We start from the raw sequence: 17,073 nt of genomic DNA, 5'->3' as shown, positions 1-17,073 counted from the left end.
CTTTCCTCTCTCCCTCTTTGGACTGACAATCTGTACACACACACACACACACACACAACAGGAGTTATAAGATTAATGGGCATCCAGTCAGTTAGCTAGTTAGTACCTTGGGTTCAATATCGGCACATGCACATATGGCAAAATAACCAGTTTCTCTCATTACATTTCAAACAGGACAGTGGTAACAACAGCAGGCTACGGACAATGTTAAGTTTTAGATTTGAAATAAGCTGTATACGTTTCAATGAGATCAACAGGGCAGTCAAATATCGCTAATTTTACTACAGAGCAAACATAGTCGGAAAACACGTTTTCAACTAGGGTTGCCACAAATGATTATTTTGATAGTCGACTAGTCACCGATTATTTTTGCAATTAGTCAACTAATCAGATCATGCATCCATTGGATGTACAGCGTACAGCTTATTGCACCAGCATGCATCTGCTCTCATATAACTATCATTAGCTTACAGCTCTAAGTGTTTAAGGTATGTGCTAACTAAAAATAAAGACAAGATGATAGTTTATTAAATTTGAATGAAATTTGCAGATTGTTTTGGTGAAGTTTAATAAACTCATTGTTATCTAAAATATAACGGGACACCGGAGTATATTCTCGAGCATCTCACACTTCTGATAATCAGTTGTCTGCTTGACGTTTTTTCAGCTGTGTAAAAACTATAACTTTAATCTCAGCCTAACCGATTTACTCAGGAACAAATAAAATACTAAAAAAAGCCAAACAATAACATTTTTAAGTTATCTAAGTGACTTATATATGTTTAACCTGAGTAGCGAAAGACCGCAGTGGGTTAGAAAGCGATTTGCCAGAGTCCGGTGTTCTCACGGACTCTAGTGAGCCTTGCCCCCGGCTAGCTATCAAGCTAGTGGGTAACAGACGTCTCCGAAAACGTCGGAGCGCTTTTGAAAATATGTGGTGTCTTCATAAACTGAGCAGATATTTGAGGTTTACACAGCTACATTCTCGCCTGAAAATGTGCTAAACGTTTATTTTGTGACCCAGAAAGAATAATAAGAGTAATATTAAAACTAACTAGCTGCCGCCATTGTTGGAAACTGAGCTGGGCTGTGCTATGAATTCTGGGACACAGCTCCTTCTTCTTCTTCGGGGTTTAACGGCAGCTGGCATCCTTGTACATGCAGTGCTGCCATCTTCTGTTTCAGTCCGTTATTACACTCTTAAATCCTACTACTTGTTCCTGCATCTTTTGTGATCTTACAAAGCTTCAAACGACGCGTCGACTATTAAATCAGTCGTCGATGATTTCGATAGTCGACGTAATCGTGACTAGTCGACTAATCGTGGCAGCCCTATTTTCAACACAGCAGGTTACCTGGTGTAATGTTTTTCAGTTAAAAAGAAACATGGTCTGATTCCTACCTAACTATATAAAGAGTAACTGAAAGTTAAATGCAGCTAATATGTCCTGTTTTAAGCCAGGCACTTCCACCTCCGCTGCGTCTCAGCCACCATCGCTCTGGCAGCAACGGTGCTAAAGCAAGTAGGAGAGAGCTGAGCTGGAACAAACCATTTTGGGAGGGGGGAGGGGTTATCTATACTTTTGTTGTTAAAATGTTCCATCTCAATTAAGTACTGTATGCTTTTTATACTTTTAGTAGTGTGTCCCACAAACAGCAAATATTTTCAAAAAAAGTAAGACATCTTTGGGGGTGCTTTGATTCATTTTGGGGGTGCTGAAGCACCTCCAAAACTGGGCTAAAATTGCCGCTGATTTAATGTCTCACACACAGCCCTTCGAAAGGGCAGGGGGGCTGGCTGCTTCCAAATAGAGGACATTTCGTTCATAATGTTGTAAATCCAAGCCCATTATGTATTCATGATTTGAATCCTGGGTTGTGTGAAATCTCAGAAATAAACCCTAGACAAAGTGAATCTGTGAACTAAGGTGTAGGTGTGTTAGGTTATGTTGCGGTGATCCTCGAGTTGGGGGATTTGTGTTCATACTGGAGTGCAAAATTAAAACCAAGATGGACAAGAAAAGTTCAAAGCCATCAGGTCCTCAGTTTAGAAAAAAGAGAAAAGAGGAAGAGGGAGTGTTTGCCCGGGGCACCAAATGGGCTAGGACCGCCACTGCACATGTGAAAACACTAAAAATAACCCCACCAGTCCAGCTGCAGGAACACGAGTCTTTCCTTCACCTTTGTGTTTAAGGAAGTCCACCCATTTATCTGATCGCACTTTGTTTCTTGGTAGCATCACAGTTAAAACACTGCAGTAATCCAGCATCCGACATTAAGAACTTTAAATGGAGACATTATACAGTGTTCTTGGCTTTGAGTGGATAGATGGAAGGAGCATTTTAATATTTCTCTGTGTTTTCCTGCTGTTGTCTGATATTTGGAAGAACAGAGTGCCGAAAAACTTCCCACCTGGACCGTGGGCTCTCCCGTTTCTCGGTGACATTCATCGCATCAGGCCTGACAGAATACACCTGCAGTTCAGAGAGGTACACATGTTTACTATTTAGGGAATAGTGTTTTATTTTTAATATATTTATTTTCTTTCTTTGTTCCTTAAAAGTACGTTAAGATGTTAGTGGAGTAAAAATCAGATAAGGGTAGCTTTATTTTAATTACAAAAATGTTATATTTATGGTTACATTAATGGATAATAGGTATTGATTTGTAAAATCAATTCAATTCAATTTTATTTATATAGCGCCAAATCACAACAACAGTCACCTTAAGGCGCCTTATATTGCACAGTAGATCGTACAATAATAGATACAGAGAAAAACCCAACAATCATATGACCCCCTATGAGCAAGCACTTTGGCGACAGAGGGAAGGAAAAACTCCCTTTTAACAGCAAGAAACCTCCAGCAGAATCAGGGTCAGGGAGGGGCAGCCATCTACTGCAACCGGTTGGGGTGAGAGAAGGAAGAGAGGATAAAAGACATGCTGTGGAAGAGAGACAGAAGTTAATAACAGATATGATTCGATGCAGAGAGGTCTATTAACACACAGTGAGTGAGAAAGGTGACTGGAAAGGAAAAACTCAATGCATCATGGGAATCCCCGGCAGCCTACGTCTATTGCAGCAAAACTAAGGGAGGATTCAGTGTCACCTGGTCCAGCCCTAACTATATGCTTTAGCAAAAAGGAAAGTTTTAAGCCTAATCTTAAAAGTAGAGATAGTGTCTGTCTCCCGAATCCAAACTGGAAGCTGGTTCCACAGAAGAGGGGCCTGAAAACTGAAGGCTCTGCCTCCCATTCTACTTTTAAATACTCTAGGAACAACAAGTAGGTCTGCAGTGCGAGAGCGAAGTGCTCTAATCTCTTCTAGTCCCTGTCAGGACTCTTGCTGCAGCATTTTGAATTAACTGAAGGCATTTCAGCGAGTTTTTAGGACATCCTGATAATAATGAATTGCAGTAGTCCAGCCTGGAAGTAATAAATGCATGAACTAGTTTTTCAGCATCACTCTGAGACAGGATATTTCTAATTTTAGAGATGTTGCGCAAATGGAAGAAAGCAGTCTTACATATTTGTTTAATATGTGCGTTGAAGGACATGTCCTGGTCAAAAATGTCTCCAAGGTTCCTCACAGCATTACTGGAGGCCAAAGTAATGCCATCCAGAGTAAGAATCTGGTTAAATACCATATTTCTAAGATTTTCAGGGCCGAGTACAATAACCTCAGTTTGATCTGAATTAAGAAGCAAAAAGTTAGCGGCCATCCAGCTCTTTATGTCTTTAAGACATTCCTGCAGTTTAACTAAATGGTGTGTGTTATCTGGCTTCATGGACAGATAGAGCTGGGTGTCATCAGCATAGCAGTGAAAATGTATACTATGTCTTCTAATGATACTGCCTAGGGGAAGCATGTGTAATGTAAACAGAATCGGTCCTAGCACTGAACCCTGTGGAACTCCATAATTAACCTCAGCATGTGAAGAGGACTCTGCATTTACATGCGGAAATTGGAGTCTATTAGATAGATATGATACAAACCACTGCAGTGCAGTACCTGTAATACCTACAGCATTTTCTATTCGCTCTAATAGGATATTATGGTCGACAGTATCGAACGCTGCACTGAGGTCTAGCTGTTGGATGAGAGCTGCTCCATCCAAAGTGGGATGGATGCCGTCTCTCCTAACAAGAACTGAAAGAACTGAATATAAATAACTTGAGCTTATTATACAATAAGCTACTACTAGATACTGATACTAGAGTATATTTCTAGCTAATTTTCACTTTCTCTCGATAAAACTTTCTTTAAAGATATGACGCATCGTGGGGTCCCCCTGAAAGAAAGGCAGATATGAAATGTATAAATTACATTCGAGGTCAAAATATGACAAGATATTTAAATTCAAATGCATTTGCATAACAACAAATTTTACAATTAAGCTGTCAGGTTTACAAACAAAATGCTGGCATGCATGGATATAAATGCTACCAAAACATAACCTCCTCCGAAGAGTTAATAATAAAGTATCCAAGAATTAAAGGAGCATCTTTTTTCAATGGCCATTACTTATCCTCGGTGGAAGAAAATGTGTAATAGTTAGTAAAAGGACCTTCACCTTTTAAAGTACCAAGGACAAGTTCAGAGAAGTTGCCATTTACAACTCTGGCCATCATTAACTCAGTGAACTTTATCTGCAGTTGCCTTTATTCATACAAGAGAGAAGGTTTGTTGTTTGAGTTTGGTTTATGGAGACCACATCAAGAGGGTTCAGTCACAGCTGCATTTTCAGTTACTCATATTCTCTTTTTAAATATTTTCTCATGTGTTTGCAGTTTGGGTTCTTGTTAAGAGATATAATATTAATGAGGCAACATTGCTGCAATCTTATAGTATCTGCAGTAAGGATGTAGAAGCAGTATTAATTCTCTGAGTACTGTTGAACCACAACATCTGCCTGCTGTCTTTGTTCAGTTTGCAAAGAAATATGGAGACATTTTCACCATCAGAATCTTTGGTGGAAGAACCGTGGTCATTAATAGCTACAAGTTTGTGAAAGAAGCCCTGGTCCAGCAAGGAGACGACTTCATAGATCGACCCACCGTACCAGTGTTTGAAGAATTATTTGGCAATGAAGATTCTGTTTTTCTCTTTTTTCACTGAAAAAAAAGATATTTAGTTAGTGTTGAATACAGTGAACAGCATAATTGAGACACCAAATCAGGGCTGTAAGCATGTAGCTAGTGTTTGTTACATTCAGTCTAATATTGTGTATTTGTGTGTTCAAAGGTCTCGCAATAGCAAATGGTTATCCATGGAAGCAGCAGAGGAGATTTGAAACTTTGGTCTTGGCAAGAAGACCCTGGAGTTATACATCCAGCAGGAGTGCCAGTATCTCTCAGAGGCTTTCACAGAACACCAAGGCATGAAAAAAACATCTATGCTTTTTTCCGAAGATTCCAAAGATCACCACCTTTCTCTGCGATAGAAGTTATGAGGCTTATTGCCACCATTCAGTAGAGTTTACCTACTGTTATGACATGGGTACTTGTCCCCCATGTGTCAGGGGGCTTTGTCTGTGACTCAGCATTTTGAGGTCTAAGTTCTTTTGTGAATTCAATGTGTTTTGGAAAGTTTTAGTTTTCTCTTATTTAGTAGTTCTATGCTTTGGCTGTATGTTTTGTCATATTTATTCCCATGTTGTCTGGGCAAGGTGTCTCATCTCCCCTTCCTGTTTACATGCCTCCTCATGTTCTGTTCCATGTCTCCCCTCTCTGTTATGTTTGTCCATGTATGTTTCTTCAGCCCAACATGTCTCGTTCCCTCTTGCTGTATCCCCTGTGTTCAAATCCCCCTCTCTCTCATCTTTCCTCCCTCGCTCTCTCTCTGTCACTCATCTCAAGCTTGTGTGCCCCAGGTTATGTTTTCCCATGTTTCCTGTTTTTTTTGTTTTGAAAGTCTTGTGTTTCTATATTCAGTGTGTTTAGTTTTGCTTCCCCTGTGCCGTCATGTTAATTTGTGTCAGCTGTGTTCCCCATGTGTTTCCACTTTCCTCATTACCCTTCTGTGTATTTAAGTCTTCTGTCTCCCTTTGTTTAGTTTCAGGTTGCCTGTTATTCTCACCTCATGATCCATGGATCTCATGTTTCTCTAGTCTTGGGTTTCTCATGTTCATTTGTAGGTTTATAGTTAGAGCTTTTCCTTGTCCTGCGCTAGTTTTTTTCCCCAGTTTAAGACATTGTGTAGTTTTTCACCTTTGTTTGCTTGTGCTTTTGTTTTTGTCGTAGTTATCAGCCAAACTAAATGGCTCGCTTTTTGTTAAATTTTAGTCCTGTCCCTTGTGTATCTGCTTTTGGGTCCGCTCCTCAGACACATCAACCATGACACTATATTTTCTGTCTTAATTTACAGGAAACCCATTTAATGTCCAGCTACTGATAAATAATGCTGTATCGAATATCATCTGCTGTTTGGTGTTTGGGAATCGATTTGAGTACACTGATCGGCAGTACCAGTCCATTCTTCATAACTTCAAAGAAGTTGTGCGCTTACAGGGAACCATTTCAATACAGGTGAACCTCTTCCTGCCGTGCTACATCATGCAATAATCATATTACATCACGATTTATGGAAAATGCACAAGCCAAATTTAAATGGCTTGTATGGCCATTTAAATGGCCTGTATTTGTATAGCGCTTTTTTTTTTTTTTTACTAGTCCTGCCTAGGGACCCCAAAGCGCTTTACACACCCAGTCACACACAGGTGGAGGCAAGCTACAGTTGTAGCCACAGCTGCCCTGGGGCAGACTGACAGAAGCGAGGCTGCCATATCGCGCCATCATCCCTTCTGGCCAACACCAGCAGGCGGTAGGTGAAGTGTCTTGCCCAAGGACACAACGACCGAGACTGTCCGAGCCGGGGCTCGAACCGGCAACCTTCCGATTACAAGGCGAACTCCCAACTCTTGAGCCACGGTCGCCTGTTATTTAAGCGTCTTAAATAACTAAAATGTGCAAATTAAATAACTGTGATTTAATATCGTGACTATAAAATGACATCTCTGTTAAGTCGTTGCCAGTTTTGGTGGAGCGTGCATCCCAGAGTTATGTTTCTGGTCCCCTAATAGGGTTTCTAATGGCAAATAGTTGTGAGGAGCCAAAACAAAGACTGATTTAAAACACACTAAAGGGCAGAGATGAGGTAACAAAGGCCTGGGAAATATAAAGCCCACAGAGATAAACAAAATCTCAGACATTTGGAAAATCAGCCTTCCTGGCCTCAACCAGCTCTTTCTCGTTTGGCTCTCAGCGGAGGCGGTCGCACTTTTCTCCTCTCCTCCTTACCCTTATCTTCCCTGCTTAGCCTCTCTGTCCTTGTCTGTCTCATGTGCATTACTTTTTCCCTGGAACAGTCTCTCACTGTCGTTCTCTAAAACCTAAAAGAGAATTATGGATTTGATCAACTGGTCTCTGAATGCTATTGACACCCTCTTCTCAACGAGAAGTCTGGGCCCGGGAGAGCCCGAGTGCCCTGGAGGGACTTTCCCTGCCGGATACACGATGGACGGGTGGCAGAACTGGAGAGTCAGGAGAGAGCCTGGCGGGACTGTCGATCGAGGATGCTGAAGATATTTACCTATTCGGAACCATGATAACAGGGTTCTTGCTGATCGGAGCTGGCATGGCCCTGACTTATCGGAGAATTGAGAGAGCGGAACCGGCTGTTCAAACCCCCCCGAGGCGCGAGGCGCGACCTCTCACAACGAACGCAGCATGGTTAACACCTTGGAGACGCTTACAGCTGCTGTGAAGGCTCAAAACAACACCATTGAGCGTATGGTGGGATACATCAGAGAGGGCCCTGCTCAAAATGACAACCTTGAGCGAAAGTTGGATCACATCACAGAACAGATCACTGCAGTTGTGAGGTCTCAGAATCAAAAGTATGATAACACCACGGATCAGAAGTTTGATACCATCATGGGGAGGCTCGCGGCTCTCCAACGGGAGATCGAGAGACCAGCATCAGAGTGTTAAAGATCAGCTTTGAAAATTCTCAACAAATCAACAAATTCGGGATCAAAATGCAGACACCACCACGGCGCCAGCTGCACAGGCCCAAGGCTGAAGCCGGACAAACACTCCCTGATAACGACTGTGTGATGACTATTCTCCCCATCCCATGCAAGGCCACCTGGATTGGCTGGAGGACTGTTTACTTAGCCTGATAGTAAGCCTGACACTGTCTCAGCTGAACTATGGACACGCACACACACACACTTACACTGATAAGCACTCACTCATCTCCCCTTCCCTTTCCAACGCCTTCGATGCTTGTTACCTCCTGGGAACACAAGGCGGGTCTGGGCCCGCGCTGGCGAGTCGGCGCAGTCGCAGGATGTCTGCTGTGTTGCCTGGGATTACTCCTCATCCCCCTACCCAACCCTGTGGCTTGTTATGTCTTCATAATGTTGTGCTGTGAACATTCATGTGCTTTTTTTGTGCAGAGGAGTTTTTTTGTTTCCTGTTCTCATGCTGTCCTACCATGGAAGCACAGCATGAGTAGAGGTCTCTTTTTTTCCTCTTGTACCTTCCCATTGTGTGTACATTTCAGTGTTTTTTTCCGTAACTGCTGATCTCTGACTTGTAACCCCCATGTAATGTCTGTGTTATGTGTGTAAGGTCGGGGGGGGGGGGGGGGGGGGGTGTGTCTCATTTTACTGCGGGGCAACCTGTATGTGACAAATAAATTCTGATTCTGATTCTGATTCTGATTCTGAACCTGTCTCATTAAAACAAAAACAAACAAAAAAAAGTTTGCTGAATTTGACCTCAAATATTGGGAATTATATTTCTACCACCACTTCTGCTGCTGTGGAATCCTCCGCTAGATTTTTATTCATAATTTTCCGAATGCACAGCTTCATATGTGGAGCACACAGCCATATGAATATTTATCCAGTCACTATATATGGATTAATCTATCTTCCTATTGTGTAGATGTACAACATAATTCCCTGGCTGATGAAGTGGCTACCTGGACCTCATAAGACAATGTTCACTCTGACACAAGAGATAAGGGACTTCGTAGATATCAGGATCAGAGAACACCAGTGTTGGGACTAACGCGTTATTAAGTAACGCGTTACAGTAACTACGTTATTATTGTGGTAAGGAGCACGGTAACTAATTATTATGCCAAAATCGGGAACGCGTTAGTCGTTACTGGGATTTAGATAGGGTCGTTACTCGTTACTTCGTGTGGTGGCTATCGCGGAGCTTCCACAGATTCTGTAACATTAGCAAGTGGTGGAGGCAGCAGGTGGATGAGGGAAAGGGGATGCAGAAGGAAAAGACACCCGAGGCGGCCGCCGGCCCAAGTGTGAACTGAACTTCAGGTAAGAAGTTATGACCTGCAGTCTATCTGGGTCAGATATAAACCAAGTTTAGGTGGAGTTTATTTTCGTTATTCTGACTTTTTCCGTACTGCGTACTAGCTAGCATGACGGAGTTTCTATACAGCTGGGTGGGTGCTATGAAGTTAATGATGTTGAACTTTATTTTGTTCATAAGTTATTAGAGTTGCCAACCGTCCCGTCTGGTATTCAGAGAAAATATTACGCGTTTCTTATTGAGGTGAAAAGGAACAGTTTGTCCCGTAATTCAGCTACAATGAAAAAGACACAAAGCTGGAGTTATTCTGTGTCTTTGCTGCACAGCTGCCTCTTCTTATCTCATTCTCCCCCTCCCTCTCCCGTTTCTATTTCAATCATGAAACTGATCAATGATCAGCTGATCGGCTCTCTTGTTTGTTTATCGCCCACTTTGCGCCAGAAAGAAACCAGCCTATTTCGCGTTAAACAACAGCAGCACGTTTAAGCTTGATCAGCTGTTGTTAGAATTTATTTAATATTAATTTCTAGTATCGGCTGGTGTTTGCTGGAGCCACAGCTGGTGAGATTTGGTGGAGATGGAGATTTGGAGATGGTTATCTGGTGAGAGGGAAACATGAAGATGAAACCAGGAGATGTCCTTACTGAATCATCAGAGCTGAACAGGTGATGGAGAATCAGGTTTACCTTTTAGGTGACATAAATGAGTTGAAGGGAAGTTATGAACTGTTTCTGAGAGACAGATAACCCCAGGATCCTTTTTAGGTAGCTGACAGCTGGTAACTGTGCAGGTGCGGATCTAGCAAAGTTTTGCCAGGGGGGCCAGGTAGGGCATTAACAAGGAGAGGGGGGCACAAAGAAATACTTTTCTTTCTTATTCTCATTTAAAATGTCTGGCTTTTAAAAAATAATTATCTGAATCTTACAACAAAGGATTGATAGATTGATGCATATATACCATCAAAACAGTGTACATCACTGTCACAACAGCATTTGTTTTCATTCAAAGGCTTTATGATTTTTCCTATAATGGTGGGCCAGTCTCAAGTCAAAATGCCCGGGCCAATTTTCTGTCCCAGTCCAGCCCTGTATGCAGCTCATCTGCAGTCTGGTGTTACCTACATCTTCCTATTCAGAAGGCAGAATTTCTGAGTTCTGAGTACAATCAAAGCACCACGACTGCAGTTTTTGTGTTGGATGTAAAAGGCACACATGACGCTGTGACGTAGGCTAGAATCATGGCAGCAGTCAATGACGGTCCAGGTGTGGGATTTCTCTCGTGGAAATATGCGCATTATCTTTTCCTTTCTATTGGTAGGTGGCACAGTGCACTTGTGGCAAGTAAGCAAGCTAGAAGACTGGCAAAGTTGTGGAAGCAACACATTAACAAGAGAATTCTGAGTAAAACCAAAGTTACTTTCCCTAGTAACTAGTTACTTTGAAAGTAACGAGTAACTTGAAGTAACTGAGTTACTTTTGATAGAAGTAACTAGTAATGTAACTAAGTTACTATTTTAAAGTAACTTACCCAACACTGGAGAACACAGAGAAACCCTTAACCCAGCGTCACCAAGAGACTATATTGATGCCTTTCTTATAGAAATGGCAAAGGTGAGCGTTGTGCTCGATCTCTATTATGTTTGTTCGTTTTGGTCTTGTAATGAAGTTTGATAACAGATTTTAATTTCTGTTGTTTGGACCGTTGATAGAACGAGGAGAAAGATTCAAGTTTTTCTCTCAGTAACTTACACGCTTGCACCATGGACCTGTTTTTTGCTGGAACTGAAACTACTGCCACTACTTTACGCTGGGGGTTGCTTTACATGATCTACTACCCTGATATACAAGGTGTGTATGTAATACTCAACGGCACCTTGTATTTTGTCAAGTCAAATTTTTGTTTTGAGAGTAATAATTCTGTTAGTTTCCAGAGAAGATCTTTAACTTTAGTTTCTGTTGTAATATAAAACAGCAGTATATATCAGGAAACAAGAAGTCCAGCATATGTGTAACAATATAAAATCTGCATTTTGTAAAGATGGCAGATTAACATTTATATTTTCACTTTTTAATAGATATATGCTCGATTGTCTCCTCTTGCTTGTTGTGTTGACAAAGGTTAACTAATTCACAAATGCTAAAACTGAAAATATATTTCCTGTTCATGTTTCTGTTTATATTTCGTAGTTTATTAAGTAGTCCAGTAATCCAGTATTGGTATTAATGACTTGGAATGTCTTTTTTACAGTCACTTTAAGTTTTTCATCTAGTCTTAGGTTACTGTAATAACCTTCAAACAGACTCTGATTGTGTCCTGTTTTCACTGTGCAGAGAGAGTTCAAGCTGAGATCGATGCTGTGGTTGGTTCGTCCAGACAGCCCTCTGTGAGTGACCGAGAAAACATGCCCTATACTGATGCTGTCATCCATGAGAGCCAGAGAATGGGCAACATCATTCCTCTCAATGTGCTTCGTATGACAAGCAATGAAACTACAGTGGATAAATACACAATCCCAAAGGTACACAATCCATAATACTTTCTGGCAGCTAGCTGTAGACTAAAGTATTCCTTTTCTACCAATTCAACCACTTGAGGCTGGCTTCAAAGGTCTTCAAAAGCAATATAGCCTATGACTGAGGGCATAATTCCTCTTTAATAAAATTGAATTTTAATTACTTTTACTTGAAATTAAAATGCAATTGTATTTATTGACAAATACTTAAAAATAGGCACACTAGAAGAAAGAGGTAGCAAGTCAGATTTTTACAGGAAACACTGAAAAAATGGGGAAAGAAATTTAAATGGCAAATTTCAATAAAAAAATCATGTTTTGGTAGGCAAAATTGATCCTACCAACTGATGTAGCTTGTCTAATATGAAGAGGAAGATTGTTCCAAAGCAACGGGGCCACAATAGAGAATGCCCGGTCTCCTCTGAGTTTCAGCCGTGACTTAGGGACTGAAGGGAATGAGTGGGAACATAAGGCTTCAACAAATCGGACAAATAAATGGGTGCCAAACCATTTAAAGATTTAAAAAAGATTTCCATAATTTCCACTAGGAATCAATGAAGTATTCTGATTCTGATGATTCCGAAAAACCAATAAATGAACTTTAAATAGGATCCTAAATTCGATTGGAAGCCAATGTAGGGAGTCCAAAACCGGAATGATGTGGTCGAATTTCCCTCTACCAGTTAAAAATCGAGCCGCAGCATTATGCACTAATTGTAAGCGTGACAAAGTGCCGAGCCCAACCCCAATTAAAATGGAATTACAGTAATCCAGGTGCGAAGTAATAAAAGCATGAATTACAATTTCTAAGTTACGTTTGGAGAGAAAGGGCTTGACCTTCGATAGACGTCTGAGGTGGTAGAATGCTGATTTTATCACCCCATTCACGTGGTCATCAAAGGTAAGTGCAGAATCGATCTTTACTCCAAGATTTGTGCTTGAACTCTTCAAATAAGAGGTCAAAACAGTGAAATCAACATCTGGAGGGTTGGAAAATCGATTTGGGCCAAATAAAATCGCTTCCGTTTTAAATAGCTCTTTTAGATCTTTTGACAATGTCACATGACCTTTTTCCATCAGCTCACCTCACTTGCCTTTTAGCACCTAATAGTCCAGGCTCCATCCAACTCCTTTTAAACTGCCTTGAACATTTCAAGGCTTGGATGGCTCTCAACCTTTTGAGCTTCAATGAAAGCAAAACAGAGGTAATTATATTCAGGCCTAATAATACCTCATGCACCCCACTTAATTATGGTTGGCTTGGGTATACATCAAATAGAATGTCACAAATCTGGGAGTCATTATGGACTCTGATTTTAAATGTAATAAACAAATCAGCTCTGTCTTGCAAAAAAGCTTTTTCCAGTTAAGGCAAATAGCAAAGCTTAAGCCAGTTTTGTCAAAGTGTGACTTGGAGAAAATAATGCATGCCTTTATCTCAACTCGGCTTGACTATTGCATTGCACTTTACGCTGGAGTCAGCCAATCATCCCTCTCACATCTTCAGCTTATTCAAAATGCTGCTGCCCGTCTCTTAACTGGTACACACAGGCACGAACATATCTTCCCTATCCTGTCCCCTCTTCATTGGCTTCCTGTTTATCACAGAATGAATTTCAAAGTCCTAATCTTGACTTAGAAATGCCTAAACGGTCTTGCTCCTCCATACCTTTCTAATGTACTTCAACAACCAGATGATTTTGGTTGTCCCAAAAACTAGGCTGAAACTTAGAAGAGAACAAGCTTTTTCAATTGTGGCTCCCAAACTTTGGAATATGTTGCCTTTAAATGTTAGACAGGCATCTTCACTTCCTGTTTAAGTCTCTTTTCAAAACACATTTATTCAATAGCGTCTAGACTGGTGTGAGTTGATATGCTTTTTATGCTTTTATGTTTTATGTGTTTAAATGTGAATGTTTTTATCCTTCGTTTTATCTATTGTTTTGTTCTTGTACAGCAGCGGTCCCCAACCCCTGGGCCTCGGACCGGTACCGGTCCGTGAGTTGTTTGGTCGCGAGAGTTGAGGCTCAGGTGTGAAATGTATGGTTTTCAGGGTTTTTATCAATTTTCAGCGCTATTTTGTTATCGTTTTTATTGTTAACTCGGTTTTCCTGGGTCTTTTCACGTGTGTTATGAATAAATCTTCTTTTTTTCGGTACCGGTACTAGTTTTATTTTGTTGTATTTATCCGCGACACCTTAAAGGCCGGTCCGTGAAAATATTGTCGAGCATAAACCAGTCCGTGGCGCAAAAAAGGTTGGGGACCGCTGTTGTACAGTATTTTAGGCAAACTTTCTGATTTTTACCCCAAAACTTGATTCTGTTCATCTGGACGTAGCGTTTTCATTGGGAGAAACATTTCGTCACTCATCCAAGTGAGTTATTCAGTCTCTGCTGACTGCAGGTTTCCCCAATCTTATAAACAGTACATTTACATTTGGATTTTGTTGAGAAGATCGAGATGTCATTATGGAGGCGGATGAAACCATGGTCTCGTACGATGTTACATCTCTCTTCACTTGCATCCCAGTCACGGAAGCGTTGGAGGTAGTTTGTAAGAGATTACAGGATGACACAAACCTCAGCAACAGAACCACTCTCAGCATCGACCAAGTGTGTTTGCTTTTGGAACTGTGTCTTCATTCGGCCTACTTCACATACAAGGGTCAGTTCTACAGGCAGAAACATGGGTATGCACGGGTTCCCCAGTTTCACCCATCGTGGCCAATTTATACATGGAAGAAGTGGAAAAGAGGGCCTTGCTATCCTACCCTGGAACACCACCAAGTCATTAGTTCAGATATGTGGATGACACCTGGGTGAAAATCAAATCTCAGGACGTACCACAATTCATGGATCACATTAACTCGGTGGACCGACACATCAAATTCACCAGGGAGGATATGAAAAATGGCAGGTTAGCCTTCTTAGACTGTGAGATTTTCATCAGTAATGGGGGACATCTAAAAGCTGATATGTACTGTAAACCTGCACATATGAATTGGTATTTAAGGTTTGATTCTCATCATCCACTGGAGCATAAACTGGGTGTCATCAGGACGCTACAACACAGAGACATAACACAATCCCCACAGACACAGCGGCCAGGGAGGCAGAAGAACATCACATCAAGAAGTCCCTGAGTAAATGTGGTTATCCCAGCTGGACTTTTGTCAAAGATGGGAAGGCACCAAAAGAAAGCTCCAGCCGATCCAGGAGAGAAGGACAACTACTGCCTAAACGAAAACGCTGGTTTGAACGCGGAGTCAAGGAGGCCATTTACGTGAAAAGGGAAAGACCACCTCTTAATCGAGGAGGGGGCCTAAGGGTACATCTTTCGTCATCGTACAATGCTGTGATTGCAGCCATTCCCCAACTGGCCTCCCAGCATATTGTTCCTTCAGTGGGCTGGTTTCAGTCATTATGCAAATGTACTGTTTATAAGACTGGGGAAACCTGCAGTCAGCTGAGACTGAAGAAGTCACTTGGATGAGTGATGAAATGTTTCTCCCAATAAAAATGCTACGTCCAGATGAAAGGAATCAAATTTTGGAGATTTACTTACCTGGATGAGCATGCATCAAGACGTTTCTGGGTTTTTTTTAAAAAAATGCTATATAAATTGGATTTGGATTCTGTCATATGGCAAATTAAACCAATTTTCAGTAACAATTTAGATTTGTTTGTTTGTTTGCTTGTTGGTTTTCCAATTTCAGTATCTCAGGTCTTAAGATTATTTTGTGGGGTATTTGGGGTTTTTTGTTCAGGGTACCATGATACTGGCTACCCTGGACTCAGTCCTACACGATGAGTCAATGTGGGAAACTCCACACTCTTTCAATCCTCAACACTTTCTGGACAAGGATGGTAAATTTCGTAAGAGAGATGCTTTCCTTCCATTTTCTACAGGTTTGTTGTACTCTTTTAGCCAAGTGGCATGCATCCTTAGTTTGTTGCAGAAGTGTAGTAAAAAAACATTGTTTGAATAAAACTCATGACTTACTGTTTATTCTCAGGTAAGCGTGTGTGTCTTGGAGAACAGCTGGCCAGGATGGAGTTATTCCTGTTGTTTACTTCCCTCCTCCAAAGGTTTTCTCTTTCGCCACCTGCTGGAGAGCAGCCCAGTCTGGATTTCCAGTTGGGAGGCATGCGCTGTCCCAAACCTTACCGCCTCTGTGCTGTACCACGATAAACCATCAACTATGGCAAACTGAAAATAAATCACTCCTTTATTACATTTATCATCTAATGCTGTTTAGTTTTTGTTCTTGTAGTCCAGTAGATCTTTTTCATTAACTTTTACAATATAAATCTATTCTACTCTAACAGAAATTACTAAAAATGTTAAACCACCAAAAAACCGAGATTAGTTTATCCTTTTTTTTCTGACATTAAGACAAGTGAAAGGATTGAGTCTCTGTTCTGGTTAACGGTTTCAGAGATACCTGCCTGGTTCATTGCTTTTACAAGTAAAGTGGATTCTGTCCCTTTTAAGGACAATCAAAGTAATCTGTTAGAAAACTTTCCACTGTATTTGAAGGCTTACAGAATCATTTCTTCTAAATTGTTACTTTACCTGAAACGAATGTTAATTCTGAACAATTACCATTAAAAAAATGTCAAGCTTGACTTTTCATTTCTCTTTACACCATTAACACCCAGTCAAAGGTTTTTGTTTTACCTGAAGTGTGTTTGAAGTTAGAGATAGAAAATGACAAGTAAGAGAAAATGAGAAAATCTAGGGTGGCAAGAGTAGAGAGAGCATTGAAATTGGGATCAATAAGTAACCTTTGATTGTGATAAGTCCAAAGAAAGGGTTAAATAAACTCAGCCCTGCTAAGATGCACCTGGGAGGCTATCTGCCCGTCTTCGCTGTCAGAAGGGGATGCATCACCCATCTTTAACCAATATAGTAAACAAACTTGGCCTGGCTGAGAGTGGACCTGGGACTCTTTTTGCCCGTCTCCGTTGACGAAGGCTGAGAAAAACCCTTCCTTAATGGATATAGTAGCATACCCCTGGCAGTAAACCCCACAAAGTTGTCAGGAGGATTAAATGTTTTTGCTCTGCAGTTGCTTTGATATCTGTAGTTTTGCGGACTTTTGGACTCACTCTGGCCTCAAAACTGTCAAAGTCTATTATGCTAACACAAGTGTGTCACTAGCGATCACGTAGCACATCATTATATACCAGCTAGTCTGACTTCAGTAACC

General features: G+C 41.1%; 2 protein-coding genes across 2 annotated transcripts in view; both read left to right on the top strand.

Moving 5' to 3' along the window:
• Window positions 1-17,073, top strand: part of LOC146490856 (cytochrome P450 2J2-like) — a 69,141-nt gene that overhangs the window by 36,347 nt on the left and 15,721 nt on the right. The gene's annotated exons all lie outside the window — the stretch shown is intronic.
• LOC146490858 (cytochrome P450 2J4-like) lies at window positions 2,171-16,489 on the top strand. Its single transcript, XM_085152383.1, has 10 exons — window positions 2,171-2,489; window positions 4,931-5,088; window positions 5,241-5,323; window positions 6,368-6,528; window positions 8,956-9,068; window positions 10,895-10,958; window positions 11,057-11,195; window positions 11,679-11,866; window positions 15,628-15,769; window positions 15,877-16,489. Exons 1-10 carry the CDS (start codon window positions 2,289-2,291, stop codon window positions 16,050-16,052), a joined length of 1,425 nt encoding a protein of 474 aa, XP_085008509.1. The 5' UTR covers window positions 2,171-2,288; the 3' UTR covers window positions 16,053-16,489.

Source organism: Neolamprologus multifasciatus, chromosome 23, assembly GCF_963576455.1.
Source record: "Neolamprologus multifasciatus chromosome 23, fNeoMul1.2, whole genome shotgun sequence".
Lineage (NCBI taxonomy): Eukaryota > Metazoa > Chordata > Actinopteri > Cichliformes > Cichlidae > Neolamprologus > Neolamprologus multifasciatus.
This window is presented reverse-complemented; position numbering and strand designations above follow the sequence as displayed.

Coding starts and splice junctions, on each gene's coding strand:
- LOC146490858 (XM_085152383.1), top strand. CDS start 2,289: ATGGAGACATTATACAGTGTTCTTGGCTTTGAGTGGATAGATGGAAGG. Junction 2,490..4,930: donor TACACCTGCAGTTCAGAGAG/GTACACATGTTT, acceptor GTCTTTGTTCAG/TTTGCAAAGAAATATGGAGA. Junction 15,770..15,876: donor TTTCCTTCCATTTTCTACAG/GTTTGTTGTACT, acceptor GTTTATTCTCAG/GTAAGCGTGTGTGTCTTGGA.